The sequence below is a fragment of the Heterocephalus glaber genome, unplaced genomic scaffold (assembly GCF_053883595.1).
Source record: "Heterocephalus glaber isolate CG9 unplaced genomic scaffold, H.glaber_assembly_v1.0 deba00000347, whole genome shotgun sequence".
NCBI lineage: Eukaryota > Metazoa > Chordata > Mammalia > Rodentia > Bathyergidae > Heterocephalus > Heterocephalus glaber.
Genome location: NW_028258143.1, coordinates 14,251,196 through 14,277,381, shown reverse-complemented (window position 1 = coordinate 14,277,381; position 26,186 = coordinate 14,251,196). Strand labels below are relative to the sequence as shown.

Genomic DNA, 26,186 nt, shown 5'->3' with positions numbered 1-26,186 from the left:
AATCATTTCTGGGATTTTCAGTTTGTAGAGCAACTCATTCTTTTTCTTTTTGCATTAAATTTATTGGTACATTTTAGGTATAAAATACAGTTACATTCATCATTGGGATCTTGTACCTTTACATGATGTATACTGGTTCTTATTTTTCCACATTCCCCTGCCCTCCCTTCACCCCCTCCACCCTTCCCTATTTACAAACACTTTATTTCCATTTTTTCCTTTTCTTGTATTTTTTTTCCCTTCTTTCCTTTCCCTACCCCTCCAACTTCCCCTACTCCTTTAGACCTTTTCTTCCTATTGCACTTTATCAATTAAATATTTTGATCCTTATTTACACTTTTAGTTTTTCACACCAGAGAAACTTTGATGTTTACAAATGTGTCCTATTTATTTCACTTAAGAGTATGGTCTCATTATACATCCATTTAGCTATAAATGTCTCTAGTTTCTCATTCTTTATGGTTGAGTAGGACTCCATTTTGTAAAAAAAAAAAAAAATACATCTTCTTTATTCAGTCTCCAGGTGATGGGCAACTGGGGTGTTTCCAAGTTTTAGCTATTAAAAACCGTGCCACTATAAAAATGAGTGCACATATATCACCATGGTATGATTCTTTTAATTCTTTGGGGAAGATACCCAGCAGGGGAATAGCTGGGTTAAATGGGACCTCTAGTCCTAGTTCTTTGAGGTATCTCCATACTGATTTCCACAGTGGTTGCACCAGTCTGCATTCCCACCAACAATGGAGAAGGGTTCCTTTCTCCCCACACCCCCGCCAGTATTTGTTATTTGTTGATTTCTTCACAGCAGCAATTCTTTGTGGGGTGAGGTGGAATCTCAGTGTTGTTTTCATCTACATCTCTTGAATGATGCATGATGTTGAACATTTTTTCATATATTTGTTTGCTGCTTTTACTTCCTTGTCTGAGAAATGTCTGTTCATTTCAGATGTCCATTTTTGAATTGGGTCTTTGAATTTGGGGGGGTCTGATTTTTTTCAATTCTTTATATATTCTAGATAGTAGTCCTTTGTCTGAGGTACAGCTGCTAAAAATTTTTTCCCATATTGTAGGTTGACTGTTAGCTCTGTTGGTGGTTTCTTTTGCAGTGCAGAAGCTTTTTAATAAGATGAGATCCCAGTTGTTGATTCTTTGTGCTAGTTTCCGTGCTACTGAGGATTTGTTCATGAAGTCTTTTCCAATGCCAATGTCTTCAAGAGTTCTACCTAACTTATCTTCAAGCAAGTTTAGTATTTCTGTCTTAATATTTATATCTTTAATCCACTTCGATCTTAGGTTTAGTTCACGGTGATAGGTATGGGTCTAGTTTTAATCTTTGGCAGGTTGAAATCCAGTTTTTCCAACACCATTTTTTAAATAGGCTATCTTTCCTCCAGTAAGGATAATTGGCTCCTTTATCAAAGATGAGGTAGCTGAGCACGTCCAGAGTTGTTTCTGCATCTTCTAATCTGTTTCACTGATCCTCAGGTCTGCTTTTTTGCCAGTACCATGCTGGTTTTATCACAATAGCTCTGTAGAATAGTTTCAATTTGGGGATTATGATATCCCCTGCCATGTCTCTGTTGCCTAAAATTGCTTTTGATATTCTAGGTCTCTTCTCGTTCCAAATGAATTTTTGGATTGCTTTCCCTAGTTCTGTGAAATATACTGTTGGGATTTCAATCAGGATTGCATTGAATCTGTATAGCAGTTTTGGAAGTATGGCCATTTTCACTATATTGGTTCTTCCTACCCAGTAACAGGGGATGTCTTTCCATTTTCTTATATCCTCTTCGATCTCTTTTTTCAGAGCGCTGTACTTCTCAATGTAGAGGCCTTTTGCTTCCTTTGTTAGATTGATTCCTAGGTATTTCATTTTTTTGTATGCTATTGTGAAAGGAATTGTTTCCTTAATTTCTCTCTCAGTGAGTCTGTTATTTATGTACAAGAAGGCTATTGATTTTTGACTGTTGATCTTGTATCCACCTACTCTGCTGAATCTGTCAATTAAGTCTAGGAGTATTTTCATGGAGTTTTTGCATCTTCTATGTAGAGTATCTTATCGTCAGCAAATAATGACAGTTTAAATTCCTATCTTTATTCCTTCTTTTTTTTCTCTGCTCTAATTGCTGTGGCTAATGTTTCCAGAACCATAGTGAACAGGAGTGCTGATAGTGGACATTTTTGTCTTGTTCCTGATTTTACGGTGAATCTTTTCAGTTTTTGACCATTTAGTATGACGTTGGTTGTTGGTAAAAACCATCTATTCCAATTTTCTGCAGGGTTTTTATTATGAATGGGTGTCGAATTTTGTTGAATGCTTTTTCTACATCTATCAAGATGATCATATGGTTTTGTCCTTGACTCTGCTAATATAGTGTATTACATTTATTGATATATGTATGTTGAACCATCCTTGTATCCCTGGGATAAATCCAACTTGGTCAGGGTGTTAAAATCTTTTTGATGACCCTCTGTATTCTGTTTGCCAGTATCTTACTGAGGATTTTTCCACCTGTGTTGAGTAGGGAGATTGGCCTATAGCTCTCTCTTTTGGTTGGTCTTTCTCTGCTTTTGGAATCCAAGTAGCATTTGCTTCCAGGAATGAATTTGGAAGTACTGCTTCCCTTTCAATTTCATTGAAGAGTTTAAAGAGTAGTGGCAATAGTTCTTCTCCAAATATCTTGTAGAATTCAGCAGTGAAGCCACCAGGACCTGGGCTTTTCTTTCTTGGTAAATATTTACTTATGTTTTCAATTTCACGGATTATAATAGGGGTATTTAGAATTTTTATATCTTCTTCATTCAACTTTGCTAATTCATATGTATCTGGAAATCTGTCCATTTCTTCTGTGTTTTCCATTTTATTAGAGTACAGGTTCTCACAGTAGGTAATGATGATCCTCTGCATTTCTGCTGGATCTGTTTTGACTTCCCCTTTTTCATTCCTAATTGCATGGATTTGAGCCTTTTCTTTCCTTTTTTTGATAAAGTTAGCTAAGAGTTTATCAATTTTATTTATTCTTTTGAAAAACCAACTCTTTGATTTGTTGGTTTTTTTGTATAATTCTGTTAGTTTCCACTGCATTGATTTATGCTCTAATCTTTATAATTTCCACCCTAGTACAAGCTTTGGGTTTGTCTTGCTCTTCTTTTTCTAGGAGCCTAAGGTTCAGCATTAGGTTGTTTATTTCAGCTTGCTCTGTTTTGCTAGTATGGGCATTCACTGCTATATATTTCCTTCATAGAACTGCTTTTATTGTGTCCCGTAGATTCCTGTATGGTTCACTGGCATTATCATTTAATTGTAGAAACTGTCTAATTTCTTCTTTAATTTCCTCTGTGACCCACTGGTTGTTCAGGAGAGTACAATTTCCATATGTTTGTGAAGTTCTTGCAGTTTCTTATGCTTTTGATCTTCAGTATTATTGCACTATGGTCTGATAATATACAGGGGATAAGTTCAATTGCTTTGCATTTACTTAAACATGTTCTAAGTGCCATGTGGTCTATTTTAGAGAATGACCCGTGTGCAGTCAAAAAGAATGTATATTCTGATTTTGTGGGGTGGAACACTCTGTAGACATATATGAAGTTCATTTTTTCAAAAGCTTGGTTCAATTCTAGTATTTTGTTGTTGATTTTTTTATCTAGATGATCTGTCTATTTGTGACAGTGGAATATTGAGGTCCCCCACTACCACTATATTGGTGCTTATTTGTTTTTTCATGTCCATTAATATTTGTTTTCTATAGTTGGGGGCATTAGTATTAAGTGCATATATATTTATGATTGTCACCTCTTCCTCTTGAATTGTTCCCTTTACAAGGATGTAGTGACCTTCTTTGTCTCTCTTAATTAGTTTTGGTTTGAAATCTACTTTGTCTTCAAATAAGATCGCTACCCCTGCTTCTTTCTGGGTTCCTGTTGCATGGAGAACTCTTTTCCATCCTTTTAGTCTATGAATTCCTTTTTGAACTAGGTGTGCTTCTTGTATATAGCATATTGTTGGATTTTGCTTCTTAATCCATTCTGCCACTCTATTTCTTTTGATTGGTGAACTAAGGCCATTAATATTGATGGTTATAACTCATATGTATTGACTTATCCTTGTCATGTTATTTTCCTGTTGTTGGCTTTTTTATTTTTCCCCCCTCTCCCTGTAATTTCTTACCTTGCCTTCTGGATTTGCTCTGTTAGGCCTCATGGAGTTGTGACACCTTCATTGTCTCTTTCTAGGATATTGTTTAGAATTGTTTGGAGTGCTGGTTTGGTATTCATGAAGTTCCTCAGGTGTTCTTTGTCATGGAAGTATCTTATTTCCCCCATCAATTTTGAAAGATAGTTTTGCAGGAGCCATCAGTCTATGTCGGAGGTTGTTTTCCTGTAGGGCTTGAAATACCTCACTCCAGGCTCTCCTTTATTTGAGGGTTTGTGTTGAAAAGTCTGCTGTGATTCTGATGGGCTTCCTTTGTATAGGATTTGTTTCTTTTCTCTAACTTCTTGTAGTATTTTGTTCTTCTGTTGGGTTTCTGGGATCTTGATTATTATATGTCTAGGTGTAGATTTTTTTTTTTTTTGATCATGGCTAGTTGGAATCCTATATGTCTCACTTACCTGTATGTCAAATTCTTTAGCTCTGTTTGGGAAGTTTTCTGTCATTAATTCTGTGAACAGTTTTTGTATGTCATTTGTACCTTCTCCTGCTTTTTCTTGGACTCCTATCAGTCTCATATTCTTCTTCTTTGTGTCATCTAGGAGCTGTTGGATTGATTTCTCATGGTCCCTTACTATTTTTAAGAGAGCTCTGTTTTCATGGGCACTGACTTCCATCCTTTCTTCTATATCTCATATTCTATCTTCAGATTGGCTCATTATGCTGCAAATACTTTCAGCAGAGTTTTTAATCACCTAGATATCTGTTTGAATCTTTTTCATGGATTCCATTTCTTTCCTATGTTGGGCATTCATGGCTTCCATCATGGTCCTGAACTCATCTATTTTTTAATCTGTTTCTATTCTAGAGTTTCTTATCATGTCTTTCATTCTGCTCACCATCTTTGTAGTTATCTGGGAAATTATTTCTGTTTCAAATTTTTCTAATGCCTCATTCATCTGTTTTGTTACTTCCTGTGCTGTCAGTTCACGGTGTCCAGGTGGTTGATTATCAGACTTTTCCACCTCATTTCCCCCAGAATTTGCCTTTGTTGAGCTGGAAGTCTGGGTTTGTGCCTTGCTTAGGTATCTTCTCATTTCTACTTTTGTTATTGGTACTGTTTTTGGTTAAATTCCTGGGTTGATACTTCAGTATTGCTTACTGTAAGTATCTTTGTTGCTTGTAGTTAGAATCCTTATGGAATGATTGCTTGTCAGAGCTGTCTTCCAGTTATAACTGGTCTTTAGGTTTTGAGTCTCTAATGACTCTTAGGCAATCTCATTTTCAGTACACCAGGAAGGACAACTGATTAGATCAATCACAACACCTTAGTCCAAGTGATACAATCAGCAGCAAAAATAACATTAAGCATAGCTTAGAAAATGACAATTTGTGGTAGTTCTTAATCTATCACCCTTAACCTTGTGAATGAAATAAAAATCAAGGACCAGCCCAAAATATGTTTATAATGAATAAACTCTTCAATATAGCAACTTTACCCTTTGGGATGGGACCTTAGAAGGAGTTGGGGAGGGAGAGATAGATAGGTTGAAGGATAGGGAAAGTTTAAAAATGAGGCCCGAGTACACAGGAAGATCATGCAAACTCTAGGAATCTGTTGAAGACAAGAGAAAAAGATAGAATGAAAGAACAAAGACAAGAACAGAACAACCTAACAGCAATAGGGAAGCTAGAAACTATTCATTTTCCTTTAAAACTAATGACAATTGAGAGAAGAAAATAAAATGAAAGAAGAAAACCAAATTAGGACAGGAACAGGAACAAAAAGGGAGAGAGATGAAGAACAATGTGGGGGTGGAGAGAGAGGGAGGGAGAGAGTGAAAAAAAAATTTGCAAAGAGAAGAAAAAAATTTTAAAAAAATTGAAAAGAAAAAGAAAAAATAATTTTGAAAATAGAAAATAAAAATGAAGGGCCCCCATCAGGGTATGTCTCAGCTGTCACAATAGACAATGTGGGCAGCAGTGTGCAGATAGAAGTCAGTGAGTCTCAGGAAGCCAGTAGCAGACCCATGAGATTCAGGCTGATTTCTGGCTGCAAGGCCCAAGTTGAGCTCCCTGACCTCCTGCAGGGTTGAACCTGCAAGGTTCTACTGCAAGTTAGAGCTGCCTTTCCCCTGAAGATAGTGCAGGTTCCGATGGGAGGTGGTGATGCCTCCAACTTCCCAAGTACAGTGGTCTGGTGTGCCTTTATTGCAGAGATTCTCTTCACTTTTCCAGTGGGCTTCAATTTTCATCAAGGAGCCTGAGAGAAGCTCTCTTTCTGTTGTTCACTTCTGCTCTATCTTCTGGAGCCCAGAACAATGGCCTTTATGACCCCCTGTGCCTCTGCGGTGTGGATCCAGGTACCTGCGTAGCCTGGAGGCCGGAGTAGGGGGATTCACTTGGGTGGTGCTGCAGGTGCAAGTGAGACTCCGCTCCTCAGAGGCGAGGCAAGGCAAGGCGGGGGAGAAGCGGGAAGGGGATGGGGGGGTGGCACCCATAGTGCTAATGGCAGCAGCGCAGCTTGGCTCACCACAGCTCAGCTCTGCTCCTGGGCAGGTGGTGTGTGCTAATGGCAGCAGCGTAGCTCTTCTCTTCTCAGCTGGGCTCCTAGCGGCTCCACTCTGGCAGACCCACTCATTCTTAAGAAGTCTAATTGCCTATTTGTACAACTGTTTTAAAGAATGGCACATTTCAAATATCTACCAATACATGTGTATAAACATTTATATACTAAAGTTGTTTACAAAAACATTATAATATAATCCAGTAAGCACATTATAAGAATGTTGTAGTATGTTATTAGGACAATATTTTAACAGTGAAAAAGTGTCAACAACCTAAACAGTTAATAAAATGGATTATTTAAGTGATAATGGACAGCATCCATTATCCACTTGATAATTTCTACACCGCCAGCACATTATATCTTTGAAGGTATTAAATAAGGTAAAAACTTTGGTAGATTACATGAAAAAGCAAAGTATTAAACTATATATAATACTATACCATAATGATTTCTTAAATACAAAAAAAAGACTGGAAATATGCCAAATTGTCACCAGGAGACCATTTCTGATTAATGTACTGCTGTGCCTCAGAATACAGCAGAGACTGATTCCAGAACCCCTTAGGTATTCTCAAATCCTTGAGTTCTTAAGGGCCTGATATAAAATGGTGTATTATCTATATATAGTTTCTAGTTATATAATCATCATACTCTAAATCATCCCTAGATTATTTATGATACCTAATAAAATGTAAATGCTATATAAATTCTTCTTACCTATTGTTTAGGAATGCTGACAGGAGAAAAGTCTATATATGTTCAATACCAGTGGAATTTTTAAGTTATTTCAATCCTCAATTGGTTGGATCCAGGGATGCAGAATGCATGAATGTAGAGGGTCAACTGTAACTACTATTTATTTTGTGCATTTTCCAATTTCCACTAATGTAACTATTTAGTACATTTATAATAAGAAAACTGCTAGTATAAAGTTACATATTGACATATAATGTGACCCCCACCCAACATTAAGTCCTTTTACCAAAGAGAAATAAGTGCTGTTGCTAGGTGACCCACAGTCAGATGCAAATTAATCAGGAGGAAAATATATCCTGGTATTTTAAGGGATATCTGGAGTTACCTGTCGGCAAACCACCATGGGACTTAAAGATAAGAAGGCAACAATCACAGATTGCTATTGAGACTACCACTGGCAGGCTGCTTTCTAATATTCTGATTTCTTTTTACATTGTCTTAGGAAATGAGAGGATGAAAGTGAGAGAAAGAACAAGGTCAGAATTCAAACCAATCAGGAATGCTTTTCCTTTCATCAACAAGAAGCCAAGCCATACCTGAGCTAATCCATGGCCAGTCAGAAGAGCCTCCAAAGGTGAGTAAGAAGCCACTTCAAAGCACTTTTGATTACAAACTTTCCTAAGGCTCAAAAGTTCCCTGGCATTGGCCCCCTTTTTTGAAGGGCTTCTGAATCAGTCCAAGTTTGAAGATTCAAGGCAAGTTCTACTTAAACCCAAGAACAAAGGAAGATAGATTTAAAGATGGTTAAAGATGGTGAAGACTTAAGAAAACTATTGGGTTTCGTACTGAAGTGCACCTAAATTCTTTCAAAAACTTTAAACATCACTCTAAAAGCTTGTTATAATTTAGCTACAATTTTTTTCCAGAAGTTTGTGTCCTGGACACCTGGTGGTGCTGAAGTGGATGACCCTTCAAAAGAAGAGGCTTTGTGGGAGGTCATTAGGTCATCAGGGCTACATCCTCATGAGTTGATTAATGCTGATCTCCAGGGAGTCTGGTCCTTCCGTCATCTCTCGTTTCCTGTCTTGCCATATGATCCTTTCTGCAACTGACCAGTTCTCATTACGTTTTCTACCATGTTGTGACAAAACCAGGGGACTGTCATCAGGATGCCTGAGTCATGCCATTTGGACCTCCTAGCCACCAAAATAGTGAGACTCACATACTTTCTTTATATTAAAAAAGTTACCCAGCCTGGGTACCTTGTTACAGCAACAGAAACAGGACTAACACAAAGCTGTGCATGCAAACCACCAGCAAAGGTTTAAAAGAAGAGAGATGTATAATTTCCGTTACAGAATTGGAGAGTTAGAACTTTCTAAGTTGTATTTTAGGCAGTTAGGCATCTGACTTTTTAAAAACTCTGTTCTTGGCATAGTTTCATCCTTCCTGCTGCCTGCACATCTCACACCTACATTTATATTTATCTCTCTGTATCATTTAGTTTGCCCTTTCTCCTTTCTCATGCTCAGTTGCCAAGGCCAAAATCTAAAAGTCACTCTTTATTTCTCACTTTCCCTTATATTCTGCATTCAATGGTCAATGATTTTGATAGCTTTTACTTTAAAAATAAATTCCTACTTAACCATTTCTTCCAGCCTAGCATGGTGAAGCCATACAGTTGAGTTCAGATTTTTATGCTCTCATTTACTGACTACTATACTATGTGACCTTGGGCAAGACAGCAACCTTTCTGGGGCTCACTTTCCTCATCTGAAAAATGAGGATGATAACCATAACTACTACTTCTGTGTGAAACTGCTCTGGAAATCAAACTAGTACATATAAATATTCTTAGAAATTGGAATAGTGCTTGGGGCATAATAAGCTTCACATGAGGGTCTGCCAACATGGTCATTATTCTTCACTAGTCCTCTTATCCAGTATTATCATTAATATAATATTACTATATTCCCTATTACTTCTAGGTACCCAATATCTGTTGTCTGGAATCTTAACCAAACCAAACCAAACCTAACCAACCAAACCAAACTAAAACACAACACAACACAACACTCCCCGAAAAACAAACTGAAAAACAAAATAAAAACAACAACAACAAAACACTCCTACATGCTCCCCCTACCTTTACTCCTCTACTGTCTCACTATGACTTGACAAAATTACCAAGAATTATTTTTTTAAAGTACAAGTCATATCATATTATTCCAGGTTTTACATGTGTTATGGCTTCCCTTTGAAATAGAATTATCTTCAGTAGTTTTATGTGACTACAGCCTACAAGGCTTTATAGAATCTGACCTCTCTAATCTCATTTTCTAAGTTTTAAATCTTATTCCTGCTATCCCAGGACACAGTTCTGATTTCTGTTCCTCTAACTTGTCAAGCTTTCTATCATCTTCAAGAAAGCTTCCACACTTGCAGTTTCCTCCTTCTGGAAAGATGCCTTCTGGAACACAGCTGTTTCTTTTCTATTATTTATATTTTAATCAAATGGCGTAGTAGCAGAGGAATTCTTAGGTAGATAAATTTCTCTCTCACTCTCATCTCAAACTATATGTTAGTCAGTTTTCTTTCACTGAGAAGAAGGAGGAAAGGTTTACTTTGGCTCATGGTTTCAGAGGTTTCAGTTCATGGTCACTTGGCTCCACTGCTTTTGGTATCACGGTGAGGCAGAATATCATCACAGGGAGCATGTAGCGCAGCAAAGCTGTCCATTTCATGGTAGTCAAGAAGCAGAGAAAGTAACGAAGAAGCTGAGCACAAGATATATTCTTGCAGGGCATACGACCAGTGACCTACTTTCTCCAACTACTACCCACCTCTGAGTATTTCAACACTTCCCGATAATGCCATCAAATTATGAATCCATCACTTGATTAATCCATGGATGAAATTAGTGCTCTCATGATTCAACGCCCTGTGTTTTGAACAAACCCTCATCACAAGAGCCTTTCAGGAACATTCTAGTTCCAAATTACATCTCTCTACTACTTTATAATCTAATTTGTATTATTCAGAGGCACTTATTTATGTATTTATTTACTTGTATATTTGTTATTTTATCTAAGATGTGCTTCCTGTCTCTACCCACTGGGGTGGGGACCATAAAAACTGAACTAATTTAGTACCTTGAACAACTTTTGGCCTATAGAAGGTATTCAGCATGCATATATATATATATATATATATATATATATATATTTCTATATATAACTATGATGTGCAGCCAGAATTGACTATTTTAAACTATCTAATTTTAAACAAGAATTAGTGATTAATAAAATGCTTATGCTTAGCACTTTGTCATACTTTCACAGAGACATAATTGAGTAGAAAAAGCTGTTATTCACCTTAATATATTTAATTGCCATATTTTTCTGCACAAAAAATCATTCCTAAATGAGACCAATTTTTTTCTGATCTGGAGGCTATAGCTAAGAATATCAGGATGTAGCTGGTGGCTCAGAACTTTCCAGTGATCTCAGGCTGGTTCCCTCCCTAGGTAGAGTGTGGCAATCAGAGATACCATGGTAATCAGGAGTGAGCAAAGGGAATGTGCAGTTTGATTTGGGGTCAGGTATGAAGTTTCCATATCTTGAGAGAGAGGGCTGCTGGCCCATGGAGAGGGGAGTCTGAAGACAAGCACATCAGGTACGGCAAGGTACATGCTATGAACCAACCCAGGGCATGAGGAAAACACCCAGGAATACAAAATGGGAAAGATTCAACATAAAGCCAACGGATGCTTCAGGTCAGATATGGGAAGATACTTCAAACAAAGGAACAGGTCTGGATTAGGGATAATCAACTTTCCTCAGGCTGGGGGATGAGATGCTTGGAAAATATATACTTAATTCTTGAAGTCAGGGGCTTCTCAGATATAATCTAGCTTGCTGTCAAGTATGATTTTAAATTTTAAAAAATCATATTAATGATTATTAAAAATTACTGTCATATTAATCAAGAACATAATATTAGAACCAGACTCTGTCTCCTTTTTATATACCTGCTTGGGACCTGTTTGGGGAGCAAGAACAAAAGAAGAGTTTCTGTCACCCTAAAAATCATTTTTCTCTACCTCCTAGAGCACAGGGGCCAAGACATTAAGGTATACACAATACAGTTATTTCAAAAACACAATGGTGGAAAATTTTCTTTTCCTAAAGTCTTGCTTATAACATCAAATCTTTCCAAAGCAATTTTGATACATTATAGCACATTATGCAATTTTTAAGGAGCATTTTACTGAAGTGCACGAATCCCCATGGGGCTCTGTGACCAACTCTAATCAGTCTGTCAAAAGGAACTCTCTGTTTTCCCATAGCAGTTTTTAACCTATGCAAAAGGTCCTGTACACTGAGTGTAAGTAGTCAATTAAAAACTAAAATTGAGCAGCATATGAAATTCATATGAAAACTAAATTACATACAATAAAAAGATACTTAGATTTTATATAATAAAAAGAATACAGAATCCTCAAATAGAGGATAGTGAGATATAAGTGCCAGAATTAACAATATTGAGCAAAGAATTTCAGAAAACAAGCAATGATATTTCGACCACAGAAAATTAACTTAGAAAATAAAATGTTCTATGAATTTAAATTATGAGCACTAAAAGGTATTATTTATCACACCCAGCTAATACTGGATGAAGGAGCTGTTGTCTAAAGTGTAAAGCTTTCTGTTGTGGAAGGAAAAAAATATGGCTTCTTTTTCACTCTGAAGTTTATGAAACATTTCCTGCCAAAGACATTTCTTAAATACCTCTTAGCTTAATTAAATAAAATGGTCTGCACGAGCTTTTCTCTGACAATGAGACAAAGTGAGAACAAAGTTCACTGTAATTATAAATAAAAACTAAAAATTTAATACATGTAACATCTACTCATTCCTCCCTTTGAATCCAGCTAATTCAAGCTGAAGACAAAGCTATGAGTTTCTTAAAACTCAAACAGAAAACTCGGTCTTCCTTGGGAAGGCTTTTCTACCTGTTTACAATGAATATCTTTAAAATTGACAAAGTATGAGAACCCCTGGAGAAACAGGTGAGGACTGGCCCTTCATCAAAGGGAAGCTCCTCCAGGTGGTGTCTGACATCAGTTGGTTACCTGCCTGCCTCCAGCCACACTTGTGTAGGTTGACTGAATTTTCTATTTATCATTCTTGTAGTAATCATTATATTAAGGTAAATAGAAAACAATTATGTACGAGAGTAGCACCCTTAGAGTGGACTGACCAAAGAGACCAAAATAAAGGAATACCTGCTACAAAAATATGAACTCATTTAATCCTCTTTACTTCTCTGTAAGGTTAGTTACTATTACCGTTCCCACTTTTGCAAATGAGGCAAGAGAGACACACAGAGACTAGGTAACTTTGATAGTTTTAAAGCAAGAACAAAGTTGAACAAAGATTCAAACAAAATCCTGAGAATCTGGCTCCAAAGATCATAAACTGGAGCATATTGCATACTTTATACTGTTTGCTGAAAAAACTAGAATGAAAAATAAATGCTCACTATAGGCAATATGGGGAATTACAGGCAAGGCTGCACAAACCAAGCATAGAAAACAAGACCTCTTTTCTGGTCCTCTTTCCTCACATTACAAAAGTTTTCATGATTCTGTAGAACTTATGGTAAAACTATGTTTATAGATGCTGAGTGAAGACTCCTTATACATTTATGAGAAATAGAGAAAGAAACTCACAAGGAAAGTCACATCTTTGTGTGGTCTTTCAACATATGGAATCTTACTCAAGCACTAGTAACTGCAGTGTTCTTTGAGGATTGTTAAAAATTCAGGAATTAACACATGATGTAATATCAAATGCCACTAGGTAATACCGTATTCCAGTGTTTTCTCAAACTATTTTGAAGGACTGTGGTGCTCCAAAAATCTCCTTAGAGGATCCTTTACCCTAATCTCAACTCTATTTTTCTATGCTTTACATATTGAACTTTCTATACATAATTTTTTTAATGAAAAGGTTCTATCTCTTAAAATGTATGCATGTTTATAGATATTTTATATCATTTTTTGCATACTAATAATAGATATAGTTTATCCCTCCATATATTCACTCATTTTCATAGGTATTAGGAAAACAAAGTGAAGCTTCATAGAGTCCCATGGCCCAGGAGCTTGCAGTTTTAGGAACTGATCTAGTTTGAAGGCTGAAATGAATTAAAATGAATTATTGGCCTACATCCTCTTTTTAAGGCAATGTAATCATAGCCAGTGTGTTGAGCTCCTTTCAGGGTTGAAATTTTTAACTTTTTGTTCATCATTGACAAAAGAATCTCAACGGCAGACACCTGATTGTATTAGTTTGAGAGAACTGAGAAAGGAAGATTTATGCTCACTTAAAGCCAGTGCCAATAAAAGCAGAACACTGTTATTTTTCTTTAAATGTGCAAAAATGGTTTCATTTCTTACCTCTAGAGCTTTCAATCTTTCTAACAGCAATTTGGTTTTTTCTTTTCCCTCATCTGTACTGCTGCTTTCACTCCTTGAATCCTCATCTACCACCGTGTGAAGATCATCCAAAGATTCCTTGTGTTTTCTCTCTTCCTCCAACAGTTTTTCCTGAAGTAAGAAAGAATTATTGATTTCATTAATCTCCAACTAGAAAACAAGAACTAGTCTAAACCTGAAAAGCTTGGAATTATGTTGTTTTTGCATTCTCTCCAGACCTGAGGTAAAGAAGAGTTTGTTAAACAAATTTTGAATGATGCTTACATTAGTAAATGGTTTACCATTTTTACTGAACTCTGACAGGTCAAAGGTACTGAGTGTGGCTAGAGCAGGGACAAAGGCAGCAAAGCCCTAGGTGGAGGCATGCAGTTAATCCTTTTTTATCTGCACAATGGAATCAGCTGTGTTTTAAACCAGAGGGAAATACATCAACCATGGTGCCTTGATTTGTGAAAGGCTTAGCACCTAAAAAATACAATCATTAAAGTCACTAGACATGCAACCATTAATTTAAGGAAAAATAAAATATCATGAAATATTAAAATAGTGAATTCAGAATTCTAAGCTGAAGGCATTTAGTTCTTCAGCTCAATAAAGACATAGCTTTTAAGGACTCCTTTGTCCGATCTGTAACTCTCCAGGATTTGTAATATAGCCTTGAGGCAGACATAAAATGCTGTTATCTTGTCTTGCCTCCCAGTTGGAAGCTCTTCATTCAACCTTGTGTCTGGCAGCTTTTTGGAAGTTGAGAAGTGTTAATTTGAGACTCTGCTTTGCTCTTGTTTTCAAGGGAAGAAGAAATGTCAAGAGGATATCACATGAACAAAATATGATCCAATGTGTGGATCCATCAGGGCCCCTGCTCCACATAGACAGGTGAAATCATTCCATCATATTATTAATTCTAAACACAACCTGCAGAAATCTTTGCTTTAACATAGCTGATGGCCAGCCATCTGGGCTAAATGGGATTATCAATGGTGAGAGACTTCAAGTATAAGCTAAGATCATTTGCAAATAAAGAAAAAAAAAGATGTAATTCTTACCCTTAAGGCACTCACACCATCTACTTAGAAACAGCATATGGGACAAAATCAGGTTTTGAACTTGTGTTCACCAAGGTACTTGGGAGGTTCCAAAAGTATTTTAAATTATTTTTGAAAATATATTATGAAATAGGTAAAAACAACTGTCTTAATTCACATATATATATATATATCTGTATATGTATATAACAATAGAGACAACAGAGCCAATAAACTGATACATGATAATCTGTTTTGTGCAGATTTTATAATTTATCCTGTCATGTCTCTACATAAATAGTGATAGTTCTGTATGAAATCAGGGCCACAGATGTGTAACCATATCCAGAATGCAGGTGTATTCACTACTAGAGCAGGTGTGAATTCAGCTCAGAAAAATACTGGGTAAGTTTTGAGGTACACATACACAGGGCAGAAGACAAACGGAGATCATGGTAGCATTTTTACAGCTTTGATTCTCTAATGTCTAGCTAGTAGTCACACAGTCATTCTTATGATAAAGAATATTAAGTTTGTCCATATTATTAACAACTCAACCTTGAAACTAAGAAGTACATTTGCTTCTCTTAAGATTTAGGATGAATGTAATTAATCAATAAGTTGGGATTATAAAGCAAACTTATTTTAAAATATAATTTTTATCTTCTTGTCTACGTATATTATGGGTTTTCATTGCTCTCTCAGCAAATTATACTTGTATTTTACATACACACCCCACCCTGTAATCTGTAATAATTAGGACTCTATTGCTGATTAAAACAAAGAGAAACCACTGTTAGGGCAAATGGCAACTGGAATTTGATAGCTATATTCCAAATCTACAACCTATTAGCTTAGCAAATGATTGCAGATAAACTATTTCATTACAACAAGTCTTTATTTCTTTGTCTTGTAAACAACACGAATGTTATATACAAGGCATGATTGAAAAATACCTTGAATGTTTGAATTTTTTAAAAAATTATTGCAATAAGAGACACATTGCCATTAGCTCCCCTCAAAACAGCCCTCTCACTTCATAAACACTTATACCACATTCTTGCCACTTTTTCATATTTTATTACTTTTAACATACTCTTTTTAGATTTGGATTTTTTATTGGTACAGGGCTGTAGTAAATAATGTTTACGTTCTTTGCAGGGAGTTGGCATTTGTACATAAAACATCTTACTTCCATTTTCTTCCCCTTTCCTTCCCCTCCTTCCACCTCAGACAGTAACTTGATCCCCTCCCTTTTTTGCACATTTACAGTATTTAATGTTTCTATTCCTTGGGTGTACAGTACTTGGTACATGTACACATACATCTTAATTCTTTTTTTATACACTGTCCCTCCCCATCCCTTCCGTCTCTCTCTCTTGATCTCCTCCAAGAAAGATCTATCTCCCTACTTCTTATCATCTATCTCATCTTTTGCTATTTATTTGTACTTTGGTTATGTCATATAAGAGGAATCGTGGGCTATTTAAGCTTGTGTATCTGATTTACTTCACTTAACATTAAGGTCTCTGAAGCCTAGACACAGTGCTTAAATATTATGTGAAACAAATGGAAATAATTCAAGATAATATATTAAATATATGTATTTTAATTACATAAAATTCAATGGTCATTTTACATAATTTGAAGAAGGGGTAATCAACAAGGCTGACTTCTAGAAAATGAAATGTGAATTAAACTTTGACAGAGTGATCCTTAGAGAGATATAGGGTGGCAGCTTGGTCAATGAGATATTGAAAAAGGCTCCTATTCAGTACTAAGTTTTGTCTTTATCGGTTCGTGAGGCAATCACTTTAATTACAGCAGAGAAAAACATTTTGAGAGAGTAGTTGACTAACAGGATTGGAGGGTAAGGAAGAGAAAGGATTCTTGGAAATGAGACAAAAATTTAGATATGATTCTTATTTATCTAACAAAGGTTTACTTAGCACTGACTACTGGTCCTTTGCTAACCTAGGTGCTAGAAATATGAAAAGCAAAATAAAGTTCCCATATTTCATGAAATTATCTTCTAATGTTTGGAAATACGACAAACTCAAAAACATATGAAAGTAATACAACTGTGGCTGGCGGTAAATGCTATGAAGAAAATAAAGCAGCATATTGTGATATACAGCAGTATGGCTAAAGACAGTGTTAGTCATGGCAATATCAGAATATCACCTAACATGTCCTTCTGAGTTGACACCAAATAATGAGAAAGAAGCACCGGTGCAATGTTCTGGGAGAAGAGCATCTCAGACAGAAGAAAAGAAAAGCAACTGCCCTGAGGAGGGCTCTACTTGTCTTGCTGGCAAGCTGTGGCCACCACAGGGTCTCTGTGTTGAAACAAAGTGACTGCAAGAGGAAGACAAGCAGGAAAGGAACTCAGATTTTATTCTAAGTATATAAAAAGGAACAGGAGGCCCAGCAAGGGAATGATAAGTTCTGATATATATTTTGGAATCATCATCCTGACTGGTGCAATGGAAGGGCTTCACAGGGAAAAAGCAGGAGACCTTGACCAGCAAGGACTAAAAATCAGGAATATTTGAAGACGTGGGACCAGGACCTCCAAAAGAAGTTCACATGGCAGATCAGAATCTATCATTGTTAGACACTCTGTCATCAATGGCCAGCTTTTACATTTTTGGACCTTGCTATGCAAATAATTCAAACTCCTCAGGTTTCAGTTTTGCCCATACACAGGTAGTAAGTACTAGGGTGGACTTGATGCTCTTTCCAATGTTAAAATTCGAAGAATTCAATTACTCGAGGCAAAATGTTCAGGAAGGAAATGGTACCAATGCACTTCATGGTGACAGAAATGAAGAGAGAACAAAAAAAGAACCTCTGGATTTTGCAATAAGAAGGTGATTAGTGGAAACTTGAGAGCTCTTTGACTAAAGTGTCACAATGGTGCCCAAATTGTCTGTAGTTAAGCAAAAAGTGAATAGAAAGAAGAAAATAGAGGCAATTTTCTTGGATGCCCATTTAAAAGTTTGGTAGGGAAAAGGAGGAAATACAAAGAACTACAGCTGAAAGGCATTGCAGAAGCAAGTGGAAACTTTTTACAAGACAGATAATGGAGTTATGTGAAGAGCTAGAGAGGATGGTGAGCACCAGAAATGGCAGCAAAAGTGGGAATGTGTGAAGAGATCTCCACAGACATGAGAGCAGAGAAGGCAGGAGAACTAGAAGAGTCGAGGTTTTACAAAACTAGTTCCCTGCAGAATATCTCTTTATAACTCTACCTCTCCACAAGCATTTCTCATTTCTTAGTGTTTAGCTTTGGTCCTTAGAGAAAAAGGATTTCAGTATAAGTAGTTTATTTGAAAATGTAGGAAATGCTAGTAAGGAAGTAAAGAAGAGACAAGAAAGTCAAGAGAGCCATAAGGGATATTAATAAATGACTAAAGCTAAATTCCACGGGAAACACAATACAAGGACAGAACTCAGAATTATCCCATCCCAGATATGAGAGAACTGGGGTGTTTCTGTACCCAGCTGTTATACTCATTGGTTAAGGGTAGCTCTTGGAATATTCATTTCCTGGCATTTCCAGCTTGCCACCGACAGAAATCCATGCATTTCTCTCACATAACAGGGCCCTCTGATACAGATAGAGAAGTAAAGGAAACATTCTGAAGGGTTGTGGAATATGTGCGGGGCACCGTAGATGTTCTGATGACATGCAGAGAGGAGGATTTAGATCTGCTCTGATGTGATACTACTCAGGGCAGAAAGACACATCCCTGTGCTGATCAGAACAGACACTGACATTAAAACATACTTCCATTTAGGAAGTCATTTTCTCTCCTCATCTCTTTAATCATTTACAATGAGAATGGGAGAGTATAACATGATAATGAGAAAAAGTAAAAACAGAAAAGACATATTGAAAGTGAATGAGTAAAAGAGAAAATTAAATGAAGAGAAAGATAGAAGAGAAATATTTGAGAGAAATATAGCTACAGGCCATTGGCAGACCATAACTGCCAATTCAGACAGGATAAGTATTGGGTATATCTTACACTCATAAAATCATGACAATATTAAAAAATAAAATATATGTATTTTTTCTAAATGTACATAACCCATCCCAATCAGTCACAATATTAGGAAGCTTAGCTCCCCTCCCAATCGAGAGAGAGAGAGAGAGAGAGAGAGAGAGAAAACAAATGAGATAGAGATAAGATATATATAGTTCTGAATAAAATATATTCTTCTTGCAATCTTCCCAGAAAAAAATAAGAAAAATAAAGAAAGCCCACTCATGAGGATACCAAAGTGTGAAGAGAATAAGTTTATTCTAGAAGTGACCTGTTTTCATTTTTATGGACTTTAATCAGCAGTGAATTCTATAAAAGTGAGGCTACCACACAAACAACGTTCACTCTCCACATATTTCATATATGGTTGAAACCATAAGCTTGTTTGCCTCAACAAATATCAGCCAGTACTCAGGAAGCTAAAGATTTAGGAGTTCAGTTAGCATCGAAGGCTTTAAATCAAATTTTGCCTTGTCGGTACATAAAGCAATCCTTAGAGCTATAAGTTCCTCTAAGTGGTAACCAAGGTAATGATTCACCTCTGGGAAAGCTCTCATCTTTTGTTTCTAAGCACTCAGGTCCATGCAAACTAATATCAACCAACACAAAGCTCTGGGTTGCATCAGTGCAACTGAAATAGATAACAGTCCAGGGACATCAGCTAGTCCCAAGAACAGACGACACAGCTTTTCAGTGACAGCCAGCTACTGTTTCTCTATAAATTAGTAGGCTTTTAAAAATTATGAAGGAAAATGATCGTAATGCTCTTCTCTGATATGTGTAAATGTGTCTTATTCAACCTCAGATCATTGGCTTTCTCCAGCCCATCACATAGTAGGACTAAATAAATATATCATGGGGTCACCTTACTTTATAATTAAATTAATATAGACATTCAACAAATATTTGCTGAGCAGCTCCTATGTGCCAGACGCTGGAGAAGATGTCAGGAACACAATAGTGTATAAATACTTGCAGCCCCTAGTCTCACGGGGCTGACAGTCTTACAGAGGGAGATGGTTATTAATCAAAATGTCACAAGCTTACATAAAATAACACTGCATATGTGCTGCGAGGAGGAGTTTCAAGGTTCTTTGAGGAACAGTAATACAGGAACATGAAAGGGAGGTCAGGGAAGGTTTCCAAGATTGAGCAGAGATTTGAATGCAAAGTGAGACTTAATCAGGAAACAATGATGAGATGGGAGAAGGAGATAACATGGAGGGTGGGAAGAAAAAAGTGACACCGAACATTTGAAAGATCACTGTATCCGGGAAGGAGATGAGGCTAAATAGGATGGTGGGACCTGACCAAATGTCAAGGTGTTTTGTCTTTATTCTAAAGAAATCAGAAGCCATTGATCAGAAGTCACTGGCTGTTTTCAAGCATATATGTGTTGATGGCACCAATGAGATGGTCAGATTTGTATTCTGAAATAGTTCCTAGGCTCAGTGTTGCAGTGGTTAGGGCAGAGTACCAACTTGAATGGCTTTGAGATCCACCTAGTACAGTGGTGGCAAAACTTATGTCTGTTGGCTATCATTGAAAGCTCTAAAAGATTTGCCACCACAGACACAGGGAATTTATGGAACATATTTGGGATGTATATGGGTAGCTCTTGGAAGTGTGGCCTTGGGGTCTATATCTGGCCACTTGTCCCTTCCTCTCTGGCATTGTTCCCCTTCTCTGTTTCCCAGCCACCATGAATTGAGCAGCTTAGATCCTACACATCCTTCTGCCATGATATTACTGCCTTGGAGCTAATCAATTACAGAATGAAACTGAGCAAATTAAATCTCTTCTCCTTTAAATTATAGGTGTCAGACATTATATCTCAGAGATGAGATAGTTGACTAATACAGAAAATAGGTACCAGGAGCGAAGTCATGGCTCTGATTATAACTGACCATGTAGTTTACTAGCCTTTGAATCTGGTTTGTGAGAGGAGTTTCTAAAGGTTTGGGGATGCTGGCTGGAGAAAGCTTAGAAGCAGAACTTGATGGGTGATTCTGGACAGAGTTCAGAAGGCCAGAATGCTAAGAGGTATATGGCCGGTAAAGATCGGTTTCAGTTGGGGATAAGGATTCTATTGGCAGCTGGACTAGAGTCCATGTGTGTTACACTCTCACAAAAAAATGTGTTTACATTTTCCCCACGTCCATCCTGATTCTGTGTAGAAGGCTGAGATTAAAGGCAGTGGACAACTTAATCTCGTAGAAGAAATTTCAAGAGAGCCTAGTATTCAGGCTGTGGCATGGGTAATGTTGGCTGATTTTATCCATATTTACAGAGAGAACTGTGAGCAAAAGGCAAGTTATAAAACAAAAAAAACTTAAATTTTTGAACAGAGGAAACCAAGCATAAAATTGGGGCCCAAAGAGGTGTGGTTGCTGAAGAGATTAGTGACATGAAACAGAAACCAAGTACTTTGTATATGAAAAACAAGAAAGATGCTGTGAGGCCATCTCAGGAACCATCAAGACCCCAACTCTTACAGGATCAAGAGTATAAGAATATGCATTTTTCACTTGAGAAAAGTGTCCCTGGGTGTCTGTTTCAGAAGGGCCTCCTACAGAATTTGTTCCCTGGAATTCATTTCACTGTGTTCAGTCATCCAGGCACTCAGAGGTGACCACAGTCATGGCCCAAGGGGGCCCTGGCTTCAGCTGGTAGCCAACCTTAGCACTCTTCATGAGATGCTGCTTTTACTGGTATGCAGAATGCAAGAGTTGTGGGATTAGGAAAGTTTCTACCAAAATTTCAAAGGGAGGTCTGGGAGGCCAGATAAGAAGCTTCTAAGATAATGAGAGGGCAGTGTGTGAAGCTATGGGAACAAAGTCAGAGATGCAGTGGAGACTCTAGGAAGTTAAAAATGCCACAAGGAACAGCTGCCATGGACAGCTGCCACCTGACAGTGGAGCCAGCCCAAGAGAGAGGCTATATGTGTTAGAAACAACAAAGCTGTAAGAATTGGACTACCCAAGCCCTCTGTAACCCACATCTCACAGCCATGTGCCTCAGATGTTGGATATGTAGCTATAGGACTTAATGTTTGCCCTGCTGGGCTTCAGTTTTGGTTTGTTCTGATTCATTTTTTTCCTTCTAATGCTTGCTGTTCGATTGGGAATGTTTACCCTGTGCCACTGTACATTAGGATCATATATGTATTTGATTTTTTTATAGAGATTCACAGCTAAGAATTTGCCTCAAGTCTCAGAAAAGACTTTGACTTCATTTTTGAAATATGTTATAACTGTTGAGCATTTGGCAAAGGGATATTTGTATTTTCAGTTGTATGCAAGATAGTTGTAATATTTTAGGTGAAATTATTACTTGTCATTGTATTTATTGGGAGATTAAGTACAGTTTAAGGAGACGTGTTTTGGCTACAAGTTGATAGAGATGGAATGTGGCAGTTAGGATGGAGTGTCAATTTAATTCTCCTTGGGATTCACCCAGGGGACTGTTGGAGTATACTTCTGAATATGTCTTGGTGGGTCATGAAGTTGTGGCCTTGGAGGCCAAGACTAGCTCTTTGCCCCTTCCTCTCTGGAACTATTCTCATACTCTTCTTTCAGGCCACTATGAACTGAGCAGCTTTGCTCCTCTACAGCCTTCTGCCATGATGTTTCTGTCTTAGAGTTAGCCCATCACAGACTAATATTTTGAACAAATTAAAGCCCTCTGCTTTTAAGTTGTATGGGTCAGGTATTGTATGAGAAAGCTGACTAATACAAGTGTAGAGGATGGATTTGGGGGGAAGTTGACATATACGTGGGGAAAAGGAGATGCTACTACAACAGTCTAAGCAGGTATTGCTTGAATTACGATTAAGATGACAATCTCACAAAATGAGACCTCATAGTACATAAGTCATCCCATAAGTTTGATTCTTTAATATCCAGTTCCTCTAACAATAATGACAAATAACACTTCCTTAGTCCAGTATTTCTCAGAGTGGGCCAGCAGGCACTGACATCAGTCAACAGACTATATATGAAGGAGTACTTCTTCCTTGAAGTGCAGTTTCCTTGGGATGCTCTGGCCCTGGTGAGTCACAGTATCTGGGAGTGGGGCCAGGAATGTTTAGAGAACACCCTAGGTAATATTAATCCATGCTGACGTTTAAGAGCCCCTGGACCAAGATGCCCCAGCATACAAAATAAATCACTTCTGCTTTAGATATAGGCTTTTGAAGTTGCACGTTTGATTTAACTGCTATTATTAATCAGTAAAATGAACAGATAATTAATCATCCAAACCAATATCCACTGGAGAGTAACAAGGAAGGATGACCATTAATTGTACACGAGGACAGCAGGTATAAGACAAACAGACATATTTACTCATAGCATGCTAAATACTACTTCAGTTATTGATGTCAGATGTTGGCCTCTGCAATAGAAACTACTCTCTACTAGTGTGATGAGAAACCCCAGGGACATTTCTGTCTGAGTTTTGAGACTCCAGGGATCACTATGTTATGACTGGTCCTTTTCATGGATGCAGATGATATTAATAACCCATAACTACTCTCAATAGCTTACAGAGCAAGCAATGCTAAGTTTCCAAGAAAGAGGTTCTATGTCTGCACTAAGGGATGAAAATATATGTCTACTACTCCCTTTCTTAGAAAGTCTCTATAACTTACAGAAGATTCTTTCTTGCCCGTTCTTTTCATAAAAAATAAAGAGAAATCAGTTCATTGATGTCCCAAATGAGACAAGAAAATGGCAACTGGTTGCCATAATGGGCTCACAATTTCTCTTCCAAGAAAAGTAAAATTTGGCATTTGAAGATCTTCATCTTCACCACCTCATCCTTGGACCCCTGGGTGTATGTGTGTGTGATTGGTCACCCGTGTGTGGGAAGATGTAATCTGACCAGGGTGGCCCTTCTGTCTTCTACCTCATCACTCAGTGTGATACTAGTTTCTCTGAGCCCAGGACTGTGATGTTAAAGGAAGAAACCAAAATTAAGGCAGAAGAAAGGTAGATGTCATATTTAGACATCTCATTTGCATTTCATTTGATAGGATATAGGCATGGTTGATTTTTTTTAACACCCAGCAAGGGCCATCCTGTTCTTATCAAAAAGTCTATTCTCTAGGAAGGGACACAGCCACCTTTTTAGTATACCCCAGAACAAGTAGAAATAAGAAATCTACATTCCCTCCTGGCTTAACCAGCTATATGATTTTTACTAATCACATACCTTTTTCTTTCAGTATCTTCATCAGTAAAATAAAATGCACAAATAATAACTAAAGACCTCTTCTGGCTTTACATTTCTATGATTTTGATCATATGCAAAAATTCAAAATTGGAGCATAAGTACTTATGCTACCAAAGACAGCAGATTTTTAATACATAATGCCATTAAGTTAAATTTGCAAAGAAGATTCCATTTATAATAAAAAAATTTTTTCCAGGAGGATATTTTTCTCTCCTTGTTAAAAGAACATCCTTTTGACTGTGGGCCCTAGATTAATGTTACCTAGCCCACACTTTGCATTTACTCTGTGAGAAATGAACAGCCTGGGGAGTAACATTCAATGAGAGCTTAGTAGAATATTCTGCTAACACTTTCAGGAAATCATGCTCAACATGAACCCTCTATGAGGGCACTGGCTTATGCGAAGAATAATTCCAAGTATCTCTTGGTTGCAAAGTTTTAGAAAAATACAAGAAATTCCCACAGCTATTTTTATTATTATTTTTTAACCCTTAGGGTGAACACAAAGCCTATGCACATATGCTGATGGCAATAATAGTAGTCCACTGTTCCAGCTCATTCATTGTTTTTCTCCCCCCTCCAATTAAGTTTATCGGTACAGTCTAAGTATAAAATACAGATACATTCATCACTGGGATCTTGTACCTTTACATGACGTATCTTGGTTCTTACTTTTTCCCCATTCCCTTGCCCTCCCTTCACCCCCTCCACCCTTCCTTATTTTAAAGAGTTTATTTCCATTTTTTTCCTTTTCTCATATTTTTTATTTTCCCTTCTCCTACCCCTCCCACTTCCCCTACTCTTTTAGACCTTTTCTCCCTATTACACAATATCATTTACACATTTTTTAAAAAAATTACAATATCAAGATTTAAAGGACATTACCACAGATTTTACAGAATTTAAAAGGATAAAGAAGGCATATTACAAAAATCTTTTTGGAAATAAATTTGACAACTTCTCAGAAGTACCTTGGAAGAAAAATTAATGAAACTAACTCTGGAGGAAATACAAAATTTGAATAGCACCTATTAAAGAAAGTATATTCCTAGCTTGAAAACCTACCTATATGACAACAACAGGCTCATATACATTTTAACTGATAAATTATATCAAACATTTAAAGCAGAAAAAAGGAACACTTCTCCCCTCATTTTAGGAAATTAACACTGTGCTAATACTAAAACTGGATAAAGATAATAGAAAAGTATGAACATAAATAAAAATTTGTTTAACAAAACAAACTATTAGAAGTCAGATCTGGCAGTATGTAGTAAGTGGTTTTATTATAGGGATGGCAGTGTTGGTTCAGCATTGGAAGATCCACCCCCATAAGTCATTTTAACAAAGGAAAGGAAAAAGCCGTATGATTCTATCAGTAGTTGCAGAAAAAGTATTGGACTAAATTCTACAGCTGGTCATGGTAAAAGCTATCAGGGGACTAGAAGTAGAACAGAACCTTCTCAACAGATCAAAGACATGTACTCCATACTTCCAGCAAAAATGCCTTATATGAGTGGAAAAGATACAATGCTTTCTCCCTAAGGTGGGGAACAAGGGCAGATATGCCTACTCTTCATCTGTCCATTAAACTTTGAAACATAGGCCCAAACCAAAATAGTCTGGCACTAATAATAAACAAATAGCATAGGACTGGCAAGGTAGAAGTAAAATGTTTATATATAGATTCAATGATCATCTACAGAGAGAATACTAAGAAATCTCTAGGAGCCCCTAGAACTTGTGTTTGAATTTAGCAGGATTAGAAAACACAAGGTATATGTAAAAATTCAGGTCTATATATACTTGCTATAAATAAAGAATTGGATATTGAAATTTAAAAGTTATGTAACAGTACAAAGGACCTAGAAAAGTAAAAAGAAAAAGAAAAAGAAAAAAATCACAGTGTTGGAAGACATTTATTACTTAATTTTAAGACTTCCTCTAAAGC

The 26,186-nt window shown here is 37.0% G+C and overlaps 1 protein-coding gene across 18 annotated transcripts in view; it reads right to left on the bottom strand.

Moving 5' to 3' along the window:
• Nucleotides 1-26,186, bottom strand: part of Nckap5 (NCK associated protein 5) — a 915,317-nt gene that overhangs the window by 289,405 nt on the left and 599,726 nt on the right. For all 18 annotated transcript variants that reach the window (XR_002386357.2, XM_021236818.2, XM_087195889.1 and 15 more), the window contains one exon: nt 13,885-14,034. Coding sequence is in view for 17 of the 18 variants with exons in the window: in XM_021236818.2 (XP_021092477.2) it covers nt 13,885-14,034 (150 nt within the window). In the remaining variant the exon portion in view is untranslated. The remainder of the gene's footprint in view (nt 1-13,884; nt 14,035-26,186) is intronic.